This window comes from Vulpes lagopus, chromosome 3 (assembly GCF_018345385.1).
Source record: "Vulpes lagopus strain Blue_001 chromosome 3, ASM1834538v1, whole genome shotgun sequence".
NCBI lineage: Eukaryota > Metazoa > Chordata > Mammalia > Carnivora > Canidae > Vulpes > Vulpes lagopus.
Window position 1 is genome coordinate 84,094,513 of NC_054826.1, and position 18,797 is coordinate 84,113,309.

Genomic DNA, 18,797 nt, shown 5'->3' on the forward strand with positions numbered 1-18,797 from the left:
TTGATGACTTTTCTAAGTCTCTGTTCATATGTCACCTCAATTAAGTGACCCTGACCGTCTCATTCAAATTTACAACCTGCCCTCCCCAATCTCTCACTTTTATTCTTTCCATACAGCATTTACAAATCGATCATACTGTATAATGTATTTAGTTCTTCCTTGTTTTCTCTTTATTGCCCATCTCCTCTATGAGAATACAAGCTAGAAGGGCAGAGATTTTTATCAATGCCTGTTTTATTCACTGATATATCCCAAGTACCTCAACAGTGTTTGGCACAAGCATAGATATTCAATAAATATTTGTTGAGTAAATAAATGAACTGAATAGATTTCTTTCTCTTATGGTATTTCTAATTTTATTTTTCCTGAAATCACAAAATGTATACAAGCAGTATAATGTACACAACCAGTATAAACCACACCATTATATATACCTACGGTTCCTTTAGCTTTTCCTCCTGGAGGAGTTTTAGCCAAGGAAATAATTTACACAAGACACTCAATAAACTGATGAACTAAAATAAATGAGCATCAAAAATATTTTAAGGGAGCAAATACAGAACAAGCAGAGAACCTGCTTGGTTTTAATCCCCTCTGATATCGTTGCTTCTTTGGTGGTAAGGTAGTATTTGTTTATAGAGCCAAAACAAAATAACGCACTGTCTTTGTGACATAACATCTGACAATGCCACTGACAACAAAGCTAATTACATGGAAATGTTTACCACCACAGACTAACAGCTAATTACTCAAAACTGATCGCACATCACTATTAATTGTAAATTAATTGTGAAACAAGTAGAAGAACTTTAGACAAGACATGTGCCAAAGAACAGCAAATGATGAGATGCAAAAAGAAAACTCAGCAGCTCAATTTTGAAATGTAATTCTGACTTCGATGATCCTTAGGATTTCAGACAAGTAACTCAGTTTCAAATTTTGTACACTACATTAAAAACCTGTATTAGTATTAGGAAGACTAACAATGAACAGCTCCTTAGAGATTAAAAAATATAAAACATATGGACATGTATATACTTACCAATAAAAGAGTTTTAATTTTTCATGTTTAACCAAGAAGGAAACTAGAGTCAAAATCTCATATCAAAATAAAACAGCAAATAATTTTTAAAATCTTCTAGGATTAGATAGTGGTACTGGTTACACAATCTGTGAATACACTAAAAAACACTACACACTGTATACATTAAAGGGGTGAATTTTGGCATGATAATTATCTCAATGAAAACTTTTTTTAAAGATCTGCAGACCTATAACCACCAGGTACAAATCACTACTTTATTGTGTAAACTTTAGCACTGTTACCAGGTAAAATCTATGCCCATAAATAATCACTATCAAGAATCATTATCAGCTTTATTATGCTTTATTCTTCTTCTGAAGGAGAAAAAAAAATAACAGCAAGCAGACTGATTTCCTACTGTAAGAACTGCATATATACTTCTGCCAGGTTACTGGAAAACACTTTTGAGCGGTGAGGGTACACAAATGGTTCCTATAATTTCAGGTAATCTATTCTTTAGGCAGAATCAAACAAAACATCTATATACAGTGGCTAAATTCTAAGGGTAAAATTCAATCAACTTATAAACTGATCAAATAATCAATAACTTGCTTTTAAAAATTAGAGAATTATAATCTTAAGAAAATACTTGACTACTTTAGAATTAACCAATTAGAGTACAAATAAAACTCAACTGAAGGAAGGTGTCAAAAATAATCAATTTTGGAATACCTGGAGGGAGATTAACAGTTATGTGGATTAACAACTGTTAAAAGGAAATAAAGGTAGGGATATATTCATGTAACAGTCGAGTCTGGGGAATCATGGGAAGAGATAACCTTATTTATCTTTGTACAAAATTAAATTTTAAATGACAGAGAATCAAAATGAAGACTTTTTTAGTGGAGTAATGGAAGAGAAAATGAAGGTCAGATAAATGACTTTAAGGTCGGGGTCCAAGACTCTGTTGCAGAAAATCTCTCAGAAAGGAAGAAAGAACTCTGAGTAAGTGCAATTAAGGAGAAGGGAATTTCCAACTGTAGTACCTGCCTGTGGTGCCTATATATCATGGTGTTAAGTGGTAAGTGAGAACTGTCTCTTGGCAGTGAGAATGACCACCATAGTGAGGGGGAAGGAATAGCAAGCAAACAAGATTACAGAAGAGCAGGGCTTCATTTTCTCCAATAGTTAATTCTCAACCTTAGGTCTGTCTTTTTATATTGCACTTAATGCAATACAATCGCAACAGCAAATCTTTCATTATACACAGAGATTCTCAACAGGAATATCACTAACTGAGAATGTTTGCTGGAGTCTTTAAAAACAAAGATCAACTTGCTCAGTTATAACTATATGCTTCTGTCTCATCTTCAAGAAAGGAAGACTTCAGCTAATAGATTTTTTTTAATACACCATAATTCTGGGTCATTTTTGTAGATCACTCCAGATGATACTCTATAAAATTATCTTACTTTAAATTTATGTTTACACCTCTAGATGACAGTTGAAGAAAGACAATACATGCCTAAATATTAGACGGAATGTTTTTCAAAATTTAAAAAGAATTTTTGATAGATACAAAAACTGTTTTTCCTATAATATGTATATAATATGAAAATGTTGGTTTAGAAAATTGAAATAACATAGCCAAAAAAACAGTTCTACCTATAAGACATAAACACTAAGTAAGGAGAATTTTTATATACTTACATATAAACACATTTTTATGAATGAAGTCATATCACATACTGGTGTTTCATGAAAACATTTTCATTCAATACATGATTTTGATATCTAGTATTTACACAGTGCTTCCAACATAAACGTTTTAAGGATATGAATTCATTTAATCTTTGCAACAACTCTGAGAGAGAGGTAATACTATTATCTCAGTTTTATAGATGAGAAAATTGAGGCATGAAGACTAAGTAATCTGCCCAAGGTTATACAGCAAGGAGGTGGCATGGACAGTTATTCACACCCAGGCCACGTGGCTCCACAGTTCACACTCTTAACAACCAAACCACACTCTCAAAAGCTAGAAGAGAAGTAGAAATCTTCACTGATGAAATAATTTTACATTAAATACACTCCACCTCACTATTCTGACATCACTGATCATAATTAGAAGCTGACTACAGAACTATGGAAGACTCGAATGAGCAATGATAGGTAAAACTTTAATACACAATTGAAGTCATTAATTTTCAAAGAAACATCAAAGGATTTATCTTAGAAGTACTTCAGTGAATATTCTATGGCAATAAAATATCCCTCTGAAAAAACTGAGAACATTATTAGAGAACAGTAATATCAAATAATCACAAGACTCTTTCATAAGAATAATGGTATCATACATTTTTCATTTATTTTTCTTTTTGGATAGAACATTTCAAATTTCAAATGTCATATGCAGAAGAGTAAATGAGTAAATAATAGTTATACCATGAGTATCCTAAAAATAATAAAGTCATTAGCAAGCTAAATCACAAGTGAGAGAAATTATTCACTTAGTAATTAAGAAAAACATTTTCTAAAAATTTCAGAGAGTTAAGAAAAAAATAATAATGCATGGTCTGAATCACAAGTAGGAAAATACTAATACCAAATACTTTTTCAATGCAAGGATTAGTCTTTTAATTTCCTCCCTCAGAGGAGTCACTTTTCATTTACTGTTAGAAGTAATTTGGAAAGTAATTGAAAATACTATTCTATCTAAATAAGAGTCAATCAATCAAATGGGAAAAGGCCCATGGACCATGGGTGAGTTCTTGAACATGGTCCTTTCCTTCCTGTGTTCCTTGGATTACTTACTGGCTTCTGAGCCCAATTCCCCAAATTTTAATACAGGTAAAAATAATAGTTATCTTCATGAGTTTGATACAGGCTCAAAGTAAGTAAAACAAGAGATAGTGCTTACCCAATCTCTATCTCCAAAACTCAGCAACAATTAGACTTAATACGTGATTCTAAATACTGAATTAAATCATTCAACTTACACTAAAGGTTTCAATAATTCAACTCAATATCTATTTTTAACAGCTACTTTGACAATATATGGGCTTAGACACATTAAAATTTTTTCAATTGTATCCAAGTAAAATGTCCAAAATTGTTTTTAAAATAACCTCCAATGGAATAAATAAAAAGCCAATCTTTTCCAATTTTCTTCTCCTGCTATGGAGGCACTATGCTTGTAACTATTTCAGCTGCTTCTTTGATAGGTACTACTATATCTCTAAATAATCCTCTTATACTGATTTATACAATAAGACATTATTCTGTTGACTTCCTATTGTTACTAGGACTTTATTTTATACTTAAGTCACCTGCTCCTCTACCTCCATCCTAAGTTTTCCCTTCTCATATAATTTTTGGGGTGACTTACTTAATGCTTTTGCTATTTTTTCTCTATCCATTATCATTGTATCTTTCATTTCCTGCCAATGTTCCATTATATTGGATAATTGAGTCCACTTTTTATCAGAGACCTCCATTCCTCTTTTCTACATTCTACTGACTACCAATATCTGTGTTACCATGGAGAAGTCTGACGCCATTCTGCTTTCCTGTCCTTTGCAATAAGTTATGTTTCTTTCCAGAACTGTTTGAAGATGGTTTCTTTATCCCTGTGACCCCTTTATCTTGTGATCTTTTGTAATTTAGAGCCTTTCGGGCCTAAGTACAGCCCACTAAAAGTAATTTGTCTTTGACATTAGATAGATGCAAAGAATTTAGAGGGCTCAGAGGAAAGAAAACAGGTTTGTTTCAAAGGGAAGAGTAGGAAGACACAAAACGGTTCACATAAAGATGGGAGGATTTCTGTTGGAAGACTGAATGATTGACACCATGAACGGAAATGTGGCATTAGAGAAAAAAAAAAAAAAGAGCATGAATATGGTATCAGGAAAACAAAGGATGTATTTAGTGAATGTTGTTTGGTTCCATTCTGACTACAGCACCAAGATACATGTAGGGAAAACTGGCAGGTAGATATACAACTGTTAAGGTTGGCTGAGCATAAAGAATCTCAAACACCTGTGCTAAGGAGTCTGAAATTAGTATGAGATCCAGTTAGCATTTTGCAAAGTACAATTTCAAATTAGTAACTCTTAAAAAAATACTACAAGGAGAAATAAATTCAGGTTCAACTAACAGTTATGAAAATGGACTTACATATGATTAGATCTTCTTCCTCTATTTGTTTTCTTCCCTATGACAGGAGTGCCAAAATGTTCAGGGTTCGTGAGTGGGAGCTGGTCTAATGTCTGTGGGTAAGAACATAAACCCATCAAAGTTATGACGTTTCAAGTTCTTTTTCCTTTTTAAACCAAATTAGTTTAAGAATATGCTCAGATTTGAAGATTAAAAACTGCCCCCATGGAAGACTAAAATACAACTTTCCTAAAGATAGACAGCTGTCATTTCAAAGATAAATGAACCCATTACTGAGGGAGGACAGGTGAAAAGAAATTAAGTTGTTCTTTCTTCATGGTATCATTATCTATTTGAAGGCTGACTTCTAAGAATGATTAAAATACAAAACAAAACATAGTTCAATAGAAAATACACTGGAGAGATAAGAAATCTATATGTAAGGACCTAGCACTTGAATTGGAGCCAATTGCAAATCAAATTTCTTTTTGTTTAAAGGGAATCATATCTATAATATAGAATTCCTAATAACAAGCAAAATAATCCCCCAAAAAGCATCAACTGTTTGAAAAAAGGCTTTAGATAGGATATATTATTACTTTGTAAACATTTTCTGCAATAAACTGTTTAAAGAAAATGTAAAAATTGACTTTTCTACATTTAATTTTCCCTTCTTTTTTTTTTTTTTTAATTTTTATTTATTTATGATAGTCACAGAGAGATAGAGAGAGGCAGAGACACAGGCAGAGGGAGAAGCAGGCTCCATGCACCGGGAGCCTGACATGGGATTCGATCCTGGGTCTCCAGGATCGCGCCCTGGGCCAAAGGCAGGCGCCAAACCGCTGCGCCACCCAGGGATCCCTCCCTTCTTTTTCAATCTGCAGCATCCAATGTGGTGGTTGATATGTAGATAATGATCAATGAGTAAACATTTCTTATTGTCAACTGACAGTTCATGTCAAACCCTTTGTCCCTCATCCCATCATAAAACAATGATTTCCAGGTGAGGAATTGGTTGTTGGTTAAAAACAGAATGAAGAAAAAAGTGATTTTGGAATGACTTCCTTCATTTCTCAATATCAGGTACTTCTTAGATTTTTCTTGCCATTACTTTCTGCAAAGGTTTATCTAACTAAAAAGTTAATTATCAACTTGAAGATGCTATCCCAACCAACTGAATCCTCTGAATATCAATTTGTTATAATCCTACTTTTTCTGCATTTTTAAAACCTTCCACATAGTTGCTATTTCTTTCATCCCTCCAACAGAACCTCTGCTATTACAGAGCATTTCAGACTTCACAAAGTTAGAAACCAGGGTGTTATACAAAAGGGCATATATACATCAACTCAGATTTTTTTAAGAAAATCAGATATCGGGGATCCCTGGGTCGCTCAGCGGTTTAGCGCCTGTCTTCAGCCCAGGGTGTGATCGTGGAGTCCCTGGATCGAGTCCCATGTCCGGCTCCCTACATGGAGCCTGCTTCTCCCTCTGCCTGTATCTCTGCCTCTCTCTCTCTCTGTGTCTATCATGAATAAATAATTAAAATCTTAAAAAAAAAAGAAAATCAGATATCTAAATATAAACTAATGTGAATATTTAAGAGGAAATTTTTGACTTTTATTTTTGAAACATAATTTTGTTCAAATGGTGAACTAAAAAAGTGAAAGGGGGGGGCAGCCCCGGTGGCGCAGCGGTTTAGCGCCGCCTGCAGCTTAGGGCATGATCCTGGAGACCCTGGATCGAGTCCCACATCAGGCTCTCTGCATGGTGCCTGCTTCTCCCTCTGCCTTTGTCTCTGCCTCTCTCTCTCTCTCTCTCTCTCTCTGTGTGTCTCTATGAATAAATAAATTTTTAAAAATCTTTAAAAAAAATAAAATAAAAGGTGAAAGGGGGAAGCATATTAATCTATGTTGCATGACTTATTAGAATATATATAAATGTACTTGAGGTACATAGATCTATCTATCCAACAACAAAGAATACTGATATAGATAAACGAAGTAAAGATCAATTCCCTCAGAAGACAGACAAAAACTATTAACTTTTATAGGGCATAAAATTTAATCTTTCAAATTTACTTTAAGTCAAGCATTTTAAAGGTATTTGGAGGGACGCCTAGGTGGCTCAGTTGTTTAAGCATCATTTGACTCCTGATTTCAGCCCAGGTCATGGTCTCAAGGTTGAGGGACTGAGTGCCATGTTGGGCTCTGCATTCTGCAGAGGGAGTCTGTTTGAGGATTCTTTCTCTCCCCCTCCCTCTGCTCCACTGCTCTCTGTCTCTCAAATAGATAAATCTTTAAAAAAACAAAAACAAAACAAAACAAAATTTGGAGGCAAAAGTTGGTCCAAATACAATTACAATAACATGCCAAACAAAATCTCTTTAGAAGTCATTTGTCAAAAAAAAAAAAAAAAAAAAAAAAAAGAAGTCATTTGTCATTAACTCCTAAGTATGTATGCTTCCCAGGAACAAAAAAATTTCAAAGTACTATATTTGGTAAGCAGAGAAAATAAATTAATCTGGATTCACTTTCTGCCAAGCTAACAGAAGATTAAATGCCCCACCTCACTCCCCTAAAATTAAGGTTGCTCTTGTGAAAGCAGACTTCTATTAAGTACTGTGATTTCTATTTTAAGCATCTAGTAGTTACCAGTTACAAGAAAGAAAATATCCAGGATTTCTGATTTTTCTCCCTATGTAATAAAGGGAACAGTAAAAAGCAGTATCTCTGTCCCTGGCCTCAAACCACATCCAGGAAAGTAGGAGTACCTTTATTTCAAATGAAAGAAAAGACTAAGGGAAGGGTAGAATGTGTCTTCTCTAAGCCTAAAGAGCAAAAAGCTGAGGCTCCCAGCTATACTGAAAGCTAAAAGAAAATCCCATAGGCTTAGGGGAAACATGCCTATGTCACTGTTACCTAAATGGGCTGCAGGAAATAAGGCACTGAGATTTTATCTAACCTTTCTTTAGAGTTTTCAACTGCATACAGTAAATATACAACAAATACCAGCTGATGAAACTACTTCTGAATAATGTGCTCTGTAGAAATGGGCAGCGGTGACACTCTCACTAAACGGGTAAGAGAGAACCAGTGATGTTAGTGCTGGAATTCAGACTGACGGAAGTGCCTCTGCGATCTCTTATCATGGAAATATTCAAATTTTTTAAGGTTTTATTTATTTATTCATGAGAGAAAGAGAGGCAGAGACACAGGCAGAGGGAGAAGCAGGCTCCATTCAGGGAGCCTGACGTGGGACTCGATCCTGGGTCTCCAGGATCAGGCCCTGGGCTGAAGGAGGCACTAAACCGCTGAGCCACTCGGGCTGCCTGGAAATCTTCAATTTAAGTCTTTTGGTTTGTAGCCTCTTAATGGAATTAATGACCCCAAACACTGCGAGTCTGATGTGGCTTTTTGCTGAAAGGCCAAACTTACCACTGATAATAACAATGCTTTGAGTAATCTTTCAACAAATTAAAAACATTTTCTGAAAATGTCAAAAATATCAAATAAAGGGAAGGAATACACAGATGGCAGATTAAATACATTCCTGGCCAATTATCACAGAATTCAGTACATTTATAATTGTAAAATACTTGACTGTTAGATTAATGCTCTTTCTCTCCAACAGATGATAAGTTACTCAAAGATAAATTCCCTATTTGGCTTATCCAAGTAAGGTGTCTCCAATACCTAATATAGCACCTGGCTTAAGAGAATGGGATCAGGAACAAATACACTAGTATTCCAAGTACCCTCTAGCAAAACATAAAGTCTAGCACATGTAGTCACACACAGTAAAAGTGGTCCTCCTTGAAAGTGAGAAACACTGAGCTACCTGTTCAGATTACTTCAGTCTTTACACTACAACTGTCTTATGAATTAATTCTCCTAACTGTAAAACAAATTATTTTAGATATTTCTCTGGATTAAATAAGTAAGGCACATGCCTTAACTAAGCAGATGAAAAATCAAGTCTTCAAGCCCCCATATTCACTCACTATATATATCTATACATATGTTCTAAGGGAAATGAAATTATTTCTAAGGATTATATAAACCTGGGGGGCGGGGGAGGGGGCACCTGGCTGGCTCATTTGGAAAAGTGTGCTCTCAGGGTTGTAAGTTTGAACCCCATACTGAATGTAGAGATGACTTAAATAAATAAAACGTTAAAAAAAGAAGAATTCATAAACTTATAAAGAATTGTTAACTTCATCAGTGCAAAAAGCCATATTCACTGCAAATTCTAAAGCTGTATGTACTTCCTATATTTAAACCTTTGCATTTTAACAAATATTTACTGAAGGCTTTTTTTTTTTTTTTTTTTTTTTTTTTTTTTTTTTACTGAAGGCTTTTGTGTAGAAACAGCACTGGGAAAAGAAGAGCTTATCGAAATGACAAAAACATGGCTATTACCCCCAAAACAGCTTAAAATCTTACAGGGAAAACAAGAAAAGTAATAAAAAAAACACTATCAAATAAGAATAAAAGAAGTGGCAAAGGATCAAAGGAGAAAGCGATCAAATTTGGTTAGAAAGCTCATCAAAGGGATCCCTGGGTGGCGCAGCGGTTTGGCGCCTGCCTTTGGCCCAGGGCGCGATCCTGGAGACCCAGGATCGAATCCCACATCAGGCTCCCGGTGCATGGAGCCTGCTTCTCCCTCCGCCTGTGTCTCTGCCTCTCTCTCTCTCTCTGTGACTATCATAAATAAATAAAAAATTAAAAAAAAAAAAAAAAGAAAGCTCATCAAAGACATCATAGAGGAACATTAAGAGAAGCAGTGCTCAGCAGAAACCAAGAAAAGAATATGAACCATAATCTGAAAATACCAAGTAGTCTTATAAGACAGAAGTACAGGGAAATGGGGCACCTGGCTGGCTCAGTCAGAAGAGTATGTGACTCTTGATCTCGGGGTTGTGAATTCGAGCCCCACGTTGGGTACACATTTTTTTTTTTTAAAAAAGGAAAAGAAAAAAGAAGTACAAGGAAATGGTACAATATAATACTGAAAAAATAGGCCAGACTGTAATATACAGAACCTATTCCAAAGTCTGAATTGCAATAGGAACTCAATTAATTAAGGGAAATGAAAATATTTTCAAAACAAGAAAACATAAAATAAAGTCTAATAGTTTAATATTAAAATGTCCCCGAAGAAACACAGTTCTAAATAGTGATAAGAAAAAAAGAAATCATAGTTTGGCCACACTGTGCATTAATTAACATTTATAGGCTGGACTAGAGATTGTAACACTTTAATAATGTGTCCATTTTAGAAATTCTGGATTCCAAGCTACTAATGTACAAAATTTTGTGAACCCTCCCTCCATTCTTAGTAACTTAACACCTTTCGGTTCTAGAGCATGGCTTTGGTTTTAGAAAATACTGGTTTGAGAACCAGCTCTGACCATCAGTTTCACTATCTGTAAATTGAAGATAATAATGCTCTCTACTTCACAATGTTGTGAATGTGATGATGCAAGTAAAGCAGTGAACAAAGTCCTGGCAAATATAAGCACTTCATTTATTCATCGAACTACCATGTATTCAGTTCCTACTCTATGCCAGGCACTGTTTTAGGAAATGGGGACAAGTGGTGAAGAAGACATAAAATCCCTGCCTTATGACACATTCTAGTGAGGAAGGCAGGCAATAAACAAATAATAAGCACATATACATATCCTGAAGTCCAAGAATGATACAAGCTATGAAGAAAACTCAATCAATCTAAAAGGCAGGGACTAATTTAGAAAGGGCAGTCAGGCAAGGCATCTTTGAGGAGGGGCTATAATGTCAGCCAGTAATGGTAGTAGTAGTAAGAGACTGCTTATAATATCTACAGATCCTTTAATGATCAAAGGGCTCAAATGAATTATAAACCAAACATCTCTTTTCTATAATTATTTAAAATTAGAGTCTACATAAAAGTTGCCTAAAGATAATAGTTTAAACAAGCTCATTACATTTTCACTGTGGACAAACAGTAAAGTATCACCTGGTGCTCAAACACAAGGCCTTAAACAAGATTTACAGACTACATGATAATGGTATTAATGAATTTTTCTGAATGACATGTAAGTTGCTTGAGTTGAGAAAGAAAAATATGCTCCCCTTAATACAAAATATTGAAACATGGTCATTCATTAAATGATTACTTACTTCACTTTCAGCAAAATGCCTCTCTCCCTTCAGGCACAGTGAAGATCGTCTCAGTGTCTTCTCATCTCCATCATCAAAAACTACGAGAGAAAGTAAAATGGAAACTATTGAAGGATTTTTCAAAAATTAACAAGACAATATAAATTATCATTTAATTTTCTGAGTGCAAAGAGAACTATTATTTCAGAAGATAGCATTTGAAATTCAGTTCACATTTTTTTAACTGACAACTTCAAATACAGTGTATGTTTTCCAATTTCTAATGATAAAGAAATAATATACCTAAAATGAAAATATCTTCCCTGATCAGAAAATACTAAACAAAAATAAGAAGTTAGCATTTTAGGAAGAAACAATTTAAATGCTAATTAACCCTTTTCAACATGGTAAAGGAAAGTTTTCCAACTGGTGAATTCTGACAGATTTACCAAAAAACAAAGAGTATAAATTTATATATTCAGACAGACCCTAAAAAATAACTCTGCTTTTACTATTTAAAGCAGGTTCCTAAACCTGAGCACTGCTAACATTTCGGGGCAGCTAACTCTTTTTCATGAACCGCTATAGGATGAACAGTATAGGATATTTAGCAGCTTCCCTGGCCTCCAGCCACTAGATGCCACTAGTGTCTCCCCACTTGTGACAACCAAAAATGTCTAAAGACATTGCCAAGTATTCCCTGGGTGACAAATCTGCTCCCCATTGAAAACTATTTATTTAAAGAACTAAAATGAAAGGAAGGAAGGAAGGAAGGAAGGAAGGAAGGAAGGAAGGAAGGAAGGAAAAGAAAAGAAAAGAAAAGAAAAGAAAAGAAAAGAAAAGAAAAGAAAAAGAAAAGAAAAGAAAAGAAAAGAAAAGAAAGAAAAAAAAGAAAAGAAAAGAAAGAAACTTACAGCAAATTTACTGTAAGTTTATACATACAGAGAACATATGCACATTTTAGTTATAATTTTTAGCATATACTTACATCCCTCACAAATCCTGGGGAAAACATACCTCTGTTTTAAATAAAATTATGAGGCTTTGATTTTAGATATAGCAGTTTTTACCTAAGTAACAAGATTAGTTTCCTTAAGTGAAACTTTATGTGAGACCAGATAAGTAACTTTTAGTTACTTATTTTTTAATGTTGTAACTAAATTCAAGGATAAAAATGCCACATTTAAGACTGACTACCGTACATAATTACCACATAGACTGCACAGAACATACTCAGTCTTGTTACCTACATGAAGCCAAACTTTCCTGTTTCAAATTAAAATTTCCCTTCTCTTCACCAAATTTTTTCTCATCCAACAAAAATATAAACAAAACTCATGTAAACTATTTCTAAGCTCCATCAAAATTTGACATCGAAGACATTTTAATTACTCTCATCTATGAGGTATTATAAGAGTAGGAATTATTCCCATTCAATTTTATTATTATATTATTATACCAGTATATCTACTATCGATTGGGGGGAAAATCTGACATTTCAGAATGTTCAAAAAAAAATGTAGGTGATATAAACAGCTATTTGCAAAACAAAACTATAAATTGAAGAATATAAGGGAATATGAATTTGTAATACTGACAGAAAGAAGCCCTTTTAAAGATTCAAAACTAAAACTACAAAGGAAAAGGTGACCACAGGAAAAACTGACAATATGAAAACTGACAGCAGAGATAAAACTAAAGCAGCAACAGAAGAAAAACACTTGCAACTAAGGTATTCAGGGGTTAATATTCAGAATATGTAAAGATCTTGTGTCCTAAAAATAAGAAAATATAACCATCCCAACAGGACAAGGGGGAGTCTGGGAAGATACTAGAAGATGGTATTTCAAAAGGAGTGTTTGGGTGGCTCAGTCATTTAAGCCTCCAACTCTTGGTTTTGTCTCAGGTCATTATCTCATGGACCATAAGATCAAGCCCCAAGTTGGGATCTGCTCTCAGTGGGAAGTCTGCTTGAAGATTCTCTCTCCCTATCCCTCCCCCCAACTTGCACACACGTGCTTTCTCTAAAATCAATCAATCAATCAATCAATCAATCTTTAAGGAAAAAAAGATGGCAAGTCAAATGAGTGAAAATGCAAATAAACTGATATTCCCTTCAATAAACATGAAAAAATATATCACTAGTAATCACAAGAGGAGAGTATTAAAACAAAACTGAGATACTACTCTCTATCCAGATGGGCAAATATTTTCACAGATTACTAACAACTTTTGCCTGGGCTGGGAATATGACTGCACTCATACACTGTCCACAGAAGTGTAAATGAATACCGTCTTCTAGGAAGGCAGTTTTGACTCCCTACTTAAGTTTTAAAGTATATTTCACTTCACTATGCCTCATCCTTACATACACATTACATCAGAGACATACAAGAATAATATGCATGTACAAGACACTCAATCCAGCATTTATTGTAATAGCAAGAAAACTGGCAACATCAGTAAAAGAAAATAAATTATAGTATATCAAATGTTATGAAACCTACTACAATTAGTAGAAATTTCTTTTCACAACATCATGAACATACTAAAATGTACATTTTAAAATGGTTAAGATAGAAAAAAATTTCTCTAAGATACACTTTGAAGTGAAAAAAGCTACAAATTCAACTGTATAATATATATACTAATTTCAAATTATATTTTATACACACACTTATGAAATAAAAATTCCTGGAAAGATTTTTAAAAAAAAAACATTAATAGCAAAAACAAAAACAAAAACAAAAAATCCATCTAAAAAACATTAACAGTAAGAGTATCTATGGCATTAGGAGAAGAACTATATCAAGGAAATTTTTATTTGTATTATCTTTGAAAATAATTTTTAAAAGCTTTATTCCCTTACCTACAGTGTACCAACTTGCATCTGTTAATTTATTGATAACAGCTTCCTGATATGCACCATCAAGATTCTTCACTTCCACAATAGCTCCAACCTAAAGTATTTTTTAAAAAGTTAGAAAAACTTTTAGAAGACAAATGAACAAACCAAAACCTGGCTTCTATTTTTTTTTTAACCAAATCCATGGTGGTGAAGAATAAAAAAACTACTGATGTGACTTATCTTAAGGTAACAGCAGCTTTTATTTACCACTGTTTTTATATCATCACTAAAAAGGTCAACATAGTAAAAAAAAGGTAAATAATATCTAAATATTTTATGAAATCAGGTTTTGCTCTTATAACCTCCCTGAAAAGTTCTAGGAGTCTTCAGAGGTTCCCCAGACCACACTTTGAGAACCACGATCTATAAAAAGTGACTAGTCTTACCACATACTACCACTCCTCCTTCGAAGAGGCTGGGGATCAGTATAAACAGTTAAGAAAGAGCTTTGATATCTCCTTAAGAGTTATAATGTACCACTAATAACAAGCATTTGAAATATTTTCAAAACGCCAATAATTACATTTATATGGTCTTTGTAACTACCTCAAACTAAGAAGCTTCTGCACAGTGAAGGATATTATCAACAAAATGAAAAGGGAACCTAGTCAATGGGAGAAAATATTTGCAAATCATATATCTGATAAGAGGTTAATTATCCAATATATATATATAGAGAGAGAACTCCTATAACTCAACAGCAAAAAAAACAAATAATCCAATTAGAAAATGAGCAGAGGATCTGAACAGACATTTTTCCAAAGACACACACATGGCCAACAGGTACATATAAAGATGCTCAACATCACTAATCATCAGGGAAATGAAATCAAAATCACAATGAGATATCACCTCACACCTGTTAGAAAGGCTATTACCAAAAAGACAACAAAAAGCAAGTGTTAGCAAGGATATGGAAAAAAGGGAACCCTTGTGCACTGTTGATGGGAATATAAAGTAAATTGGTACAGCCACTATAGTAAATAATATAGAGGCTTTTAAATTAAAGATAAAAACTATGACCCAGCAATTCCACTACTGGGCATCTATCCAAAGAAAATGAAAGCATTGGAGTGCTTTGGTGGCTCAGTCAGTTAGGCATCTGCCTTCCACTCGGGTTGTGATCTCAGGGTCCTGGGACTGAGCCCCACATTGGACTCCCTGCTATGCTTCTCTCTCTGTCCCTACTCCTGATTGTGCACTTTCTCTCTCTCAAATAAATAAATAAAACCTTTAAAAAAAAAGAAGAAGAAAATGAAAACATTAATCCAAAAAGATATCAGCACCCTTATGTTCACTGCAGCATTATTGACAACAGCCAAGATATGGAAGCAACCTAAGTACTCACTAGTGGATGCATGGATACAGAAAGGGGGGAAAAAAAGAAAGGTGTGTGTGTGTGTGTGTGTGTGCCATAAAAAGGAAGGAAATCTGGCAGCCCTGGTGGCTTAGCGGTTTAGCGCTGCCTTCAGCCCAGGGCGTGATCCTGGAGACCCAGGATCAAGTCCCACGTCAGGCTCCCTACATGGAGCCTGTTTCTCCCTCTGTCTCAGCCTTTCTCTCTCTCTCTCTCTCTCTAATAAATAAATAAAATCTTTTTTAAAAATAAAAAAAAAAGGAAGGAAATCTTGCCATTCTGGGACAACATGGATAGGCTATGAGGACATTATGGTAAGAGAAATAAGTTAGAGAAAGACAAGTGTCATATGCTCACTTATATGTGGAATCTAAAAAACAAAGAGAAGCTCATAGACACAGAGAATGGACTGGTCATTGCCAGAAGGTGGGAAGGGAGTGGGGAGTGGGCAAAATAGGTAAAAGTGGTGTAAACGTACAAAATATCATAAGTCCTAGGGATGTAATGTACAGACAGCATGGTTACCACAGTCAATAATACTGTATTGCATATCTGAAAGTTACTAAGAGAGTAAATCTTAAGAGTCTCTATCACAAGCAAAAAAAAAAAAAAAAAAGAAAGAAAGAAATTTCAACTATGTATGATGATGGATGTAACGAGGCTTACTGTATTGATCAAACATCGAATCATTATGTTGTACACCTGGAACTAATATAATGGTACACGTCAATCATACCCCCAATAAAAACAAAATACAAGTATATGGTCTTTATGGTGATAACAAAAAATAAACTTGTTCAGAGAAAGACTGTTAGCCCCACACAATGCCCAAAATGGGGAAGGAGATGCTGGGGAATTTTAACAGAGCCTTTATTAAATGACTACAGTCAAATACATGGTACCATTTTTTTGTTTAATAAGTAGTCTAGGTATTATATTTCATGTGAACTCATTAGAAAATATATTGAGATCAAATGACCATCACTTTTGGTAGGTTTATTTCCTCGAAGAGAAACAGTTATCCAAATGCTGACACTTTTTAAAGCTATGGAAGTACACAGGGAACAATTCAAAATCTATACACATACCCAAAAAAAAAAAAATACTTCAACAATCTTGGGATCAAACTTTAATATACCTGCCTATGTCAAAATCAAAATGGTCCTAAGCCCTAACCATAGACAAAAAACAATTTAATAAAGTACGAAAAACCAAACATGTAAAATAAACCAACTGTGCCATAAAGAGGCAGGAGCAGAAGGAGAAAAAAAGGGCTTGAGGATACAAAGTGGTTGCCTTTTCTATTTCATCACAACACTAGGCATATTTTGTAGCTGGTCAGAACTGGCCCCAGCCACATGAACAGGGAGGGCAGCTAGAGCTATGCTGGTGTGCTGGTGCTTCCAAGGCAAAAATGCAAATATTGTACAGAAGTGTTTGGGTTCTGAACATTCAGAAGGTACATGCTTCAAATACAAGGGGGTAAGCCTATCAGAATTTTGGCTCTGCCATTACCGGCTGGCATGACCAGATTACCGCCTTTAGTGTCATCTTCTCTAAAGAGCTGTTAGGATTATATAAGATTATATGTGTAAAAGACCTAGCACAGCATTAGCACATACTAAGTGCTATTTAAATCAATGGTGGCAAAAATAAATAAATAAATAAAATACATCAATGGTGGCAAGCATCACATTTTAAGTATACATGTTCTGTCTTTTGTCCCTGCAAATGATGAACATGTGCACGTAACATTAAAGATGGCACCTACAAAACAGAAATGGTGGAAAACAATTTTTATAAGGCAAGATTTTTTTAAATTACAAGTGTTATTAGCTCTCTTTAGTACCCACTAAAGCTCTGGGGATTCAATTAAAGTCTTTAAATCAACCATAAACAACTGGCAGATACACATATGTAATTCCTCCAAAAGTATAGCTGCAGCAAAGGATTCTTTTTGCATCTATAGATGTTTCTTCAATTCTGTTAGCATTTCTTAAAACTCACCCAGGCAGGCCACTGTCCAATTTTTAAACATTAGAAAGGGCCAAAGAGCACACAGTGGCTACCCACACATTCCCTTTAGCTTGTTCACTAGTAGAAAATAGAACAGTACCTATTTCACCCTCCAGTGAGAAGAAATTAATGCAAATAAATAAATCTATATGTAACATGCTTATCACTTTAATAATCACCTGACAACCCTTACAAAATTCCATTTGCCCATAATGGCTTCAAAGAATTAGCACTAGCTCTGAGGTTAACATGTTGGGTTTTTGTCCTCACTATTCACATCATCACAGAACCTCCATCACTTAATCACTAATTCATCACCTATTAATTCTGGAAGTGCAATGTGGTGAAATGCAAACAGATGAGTAAATAAAAAGCATTCAATGTTTCTTCTATGTTCACTTCATTTCTGAACACAGATTTTCCTATCGCAAAAAAGTTTCACTGAACATGAAAGTTCAGTGAAGAAACATGAAGTTTTCTACTGGTCTATTTAGAGAGAATCATGTTTATCAACTCATAACAGCAAATGAATTAAAAAGAAATAACCATGTATAATATTAATGTTTACCATTGAAGTATTAGAATTAATAATTTATAAATAAATGAGTTACCTTCAGTGGGCCCTTTATGTGGTCATCCTGAACTTCCACTGTTGAAGAATCATGTCTAAATGTTACCTAAAGATCACAAATTTAATTAGCAACAAACCCACACAAAAAAAATCAGGTGATGCAAACTCATCAACATATGAATGCATTTTCACTACAAATAATCCATCACAGCTATCTAGTGTATATAAAATCTCAATCCCTAAGTAGATTAACTGAAAATTTTATTAAACAATTTCCCAGACTAAATCAGTTGGTGTTTCATGTATTAGACTTTATTCAATACCATTAGCTATAATTTTAGTAGTATCATTTCTCTTCCTAAAACAATGAGGGGGGAAAAACAGGTGGAGACCTTAGACTATTAGGTCCTTTATCATTCTGTGAAGGCCTAGTTTAATAATAAGTAGTAGAAACAAACATTTACTGAGAGCTAAGCATCAGGATCAAGCATCAAACATCTAATCTTTACAACAACCTTACTAGGTAGGTATGATTGCTCCCACTTTGTTGATAATAAAACTGAGGAGACTAAGTAACCAGTCCAAAATCACAGAACTGGTACATCTTACAGCTGAGATTCAAA

The 18,797-nt window shown here is 34.4% G+C and overlaps 1 protein-coding gene across 6 annotated transcripts in view; it reads right to left on the minus strand.

Annotated features, from left to right (window-relative positions):
* The window catches only part of ARID4B (AT-rich interaction domain 4B), a 150,468-nt gene that overhangs the window by 68,088 nt on the left and 63,583 nt on the right, over positions 1-18,797 (minus strand). For all 6 annotated transcript variants that reach the window (XR_005986736.1, XM_041747982.1, XM_041747984.1 and 3 more), the window contains exons 4-7: positions 18,215-18,280; positions 14,192-14,282; positions 11,344-11,423; positions 5,201-5,292 (exon numbers count right to left, since the gene is read on the minus strand). Coding sequence is in view for 5 of the 6 variants with exons in the window: in XM_041747982.1 (XP_041603916.1) it covers positions 5,201-5,292; positions 11,344-11,423; positions 14,192-14,282; positions 18,215-18,280 (329 nt within the window). In the remaining variant the exon portion in view is untranslated. The remainder of the gene's footprint in view (positions 1-5,200; positions 5,293-11,343; positions 11,424-14,191; positions 14,283-18,214; positions 18,281-18,797) is intronic.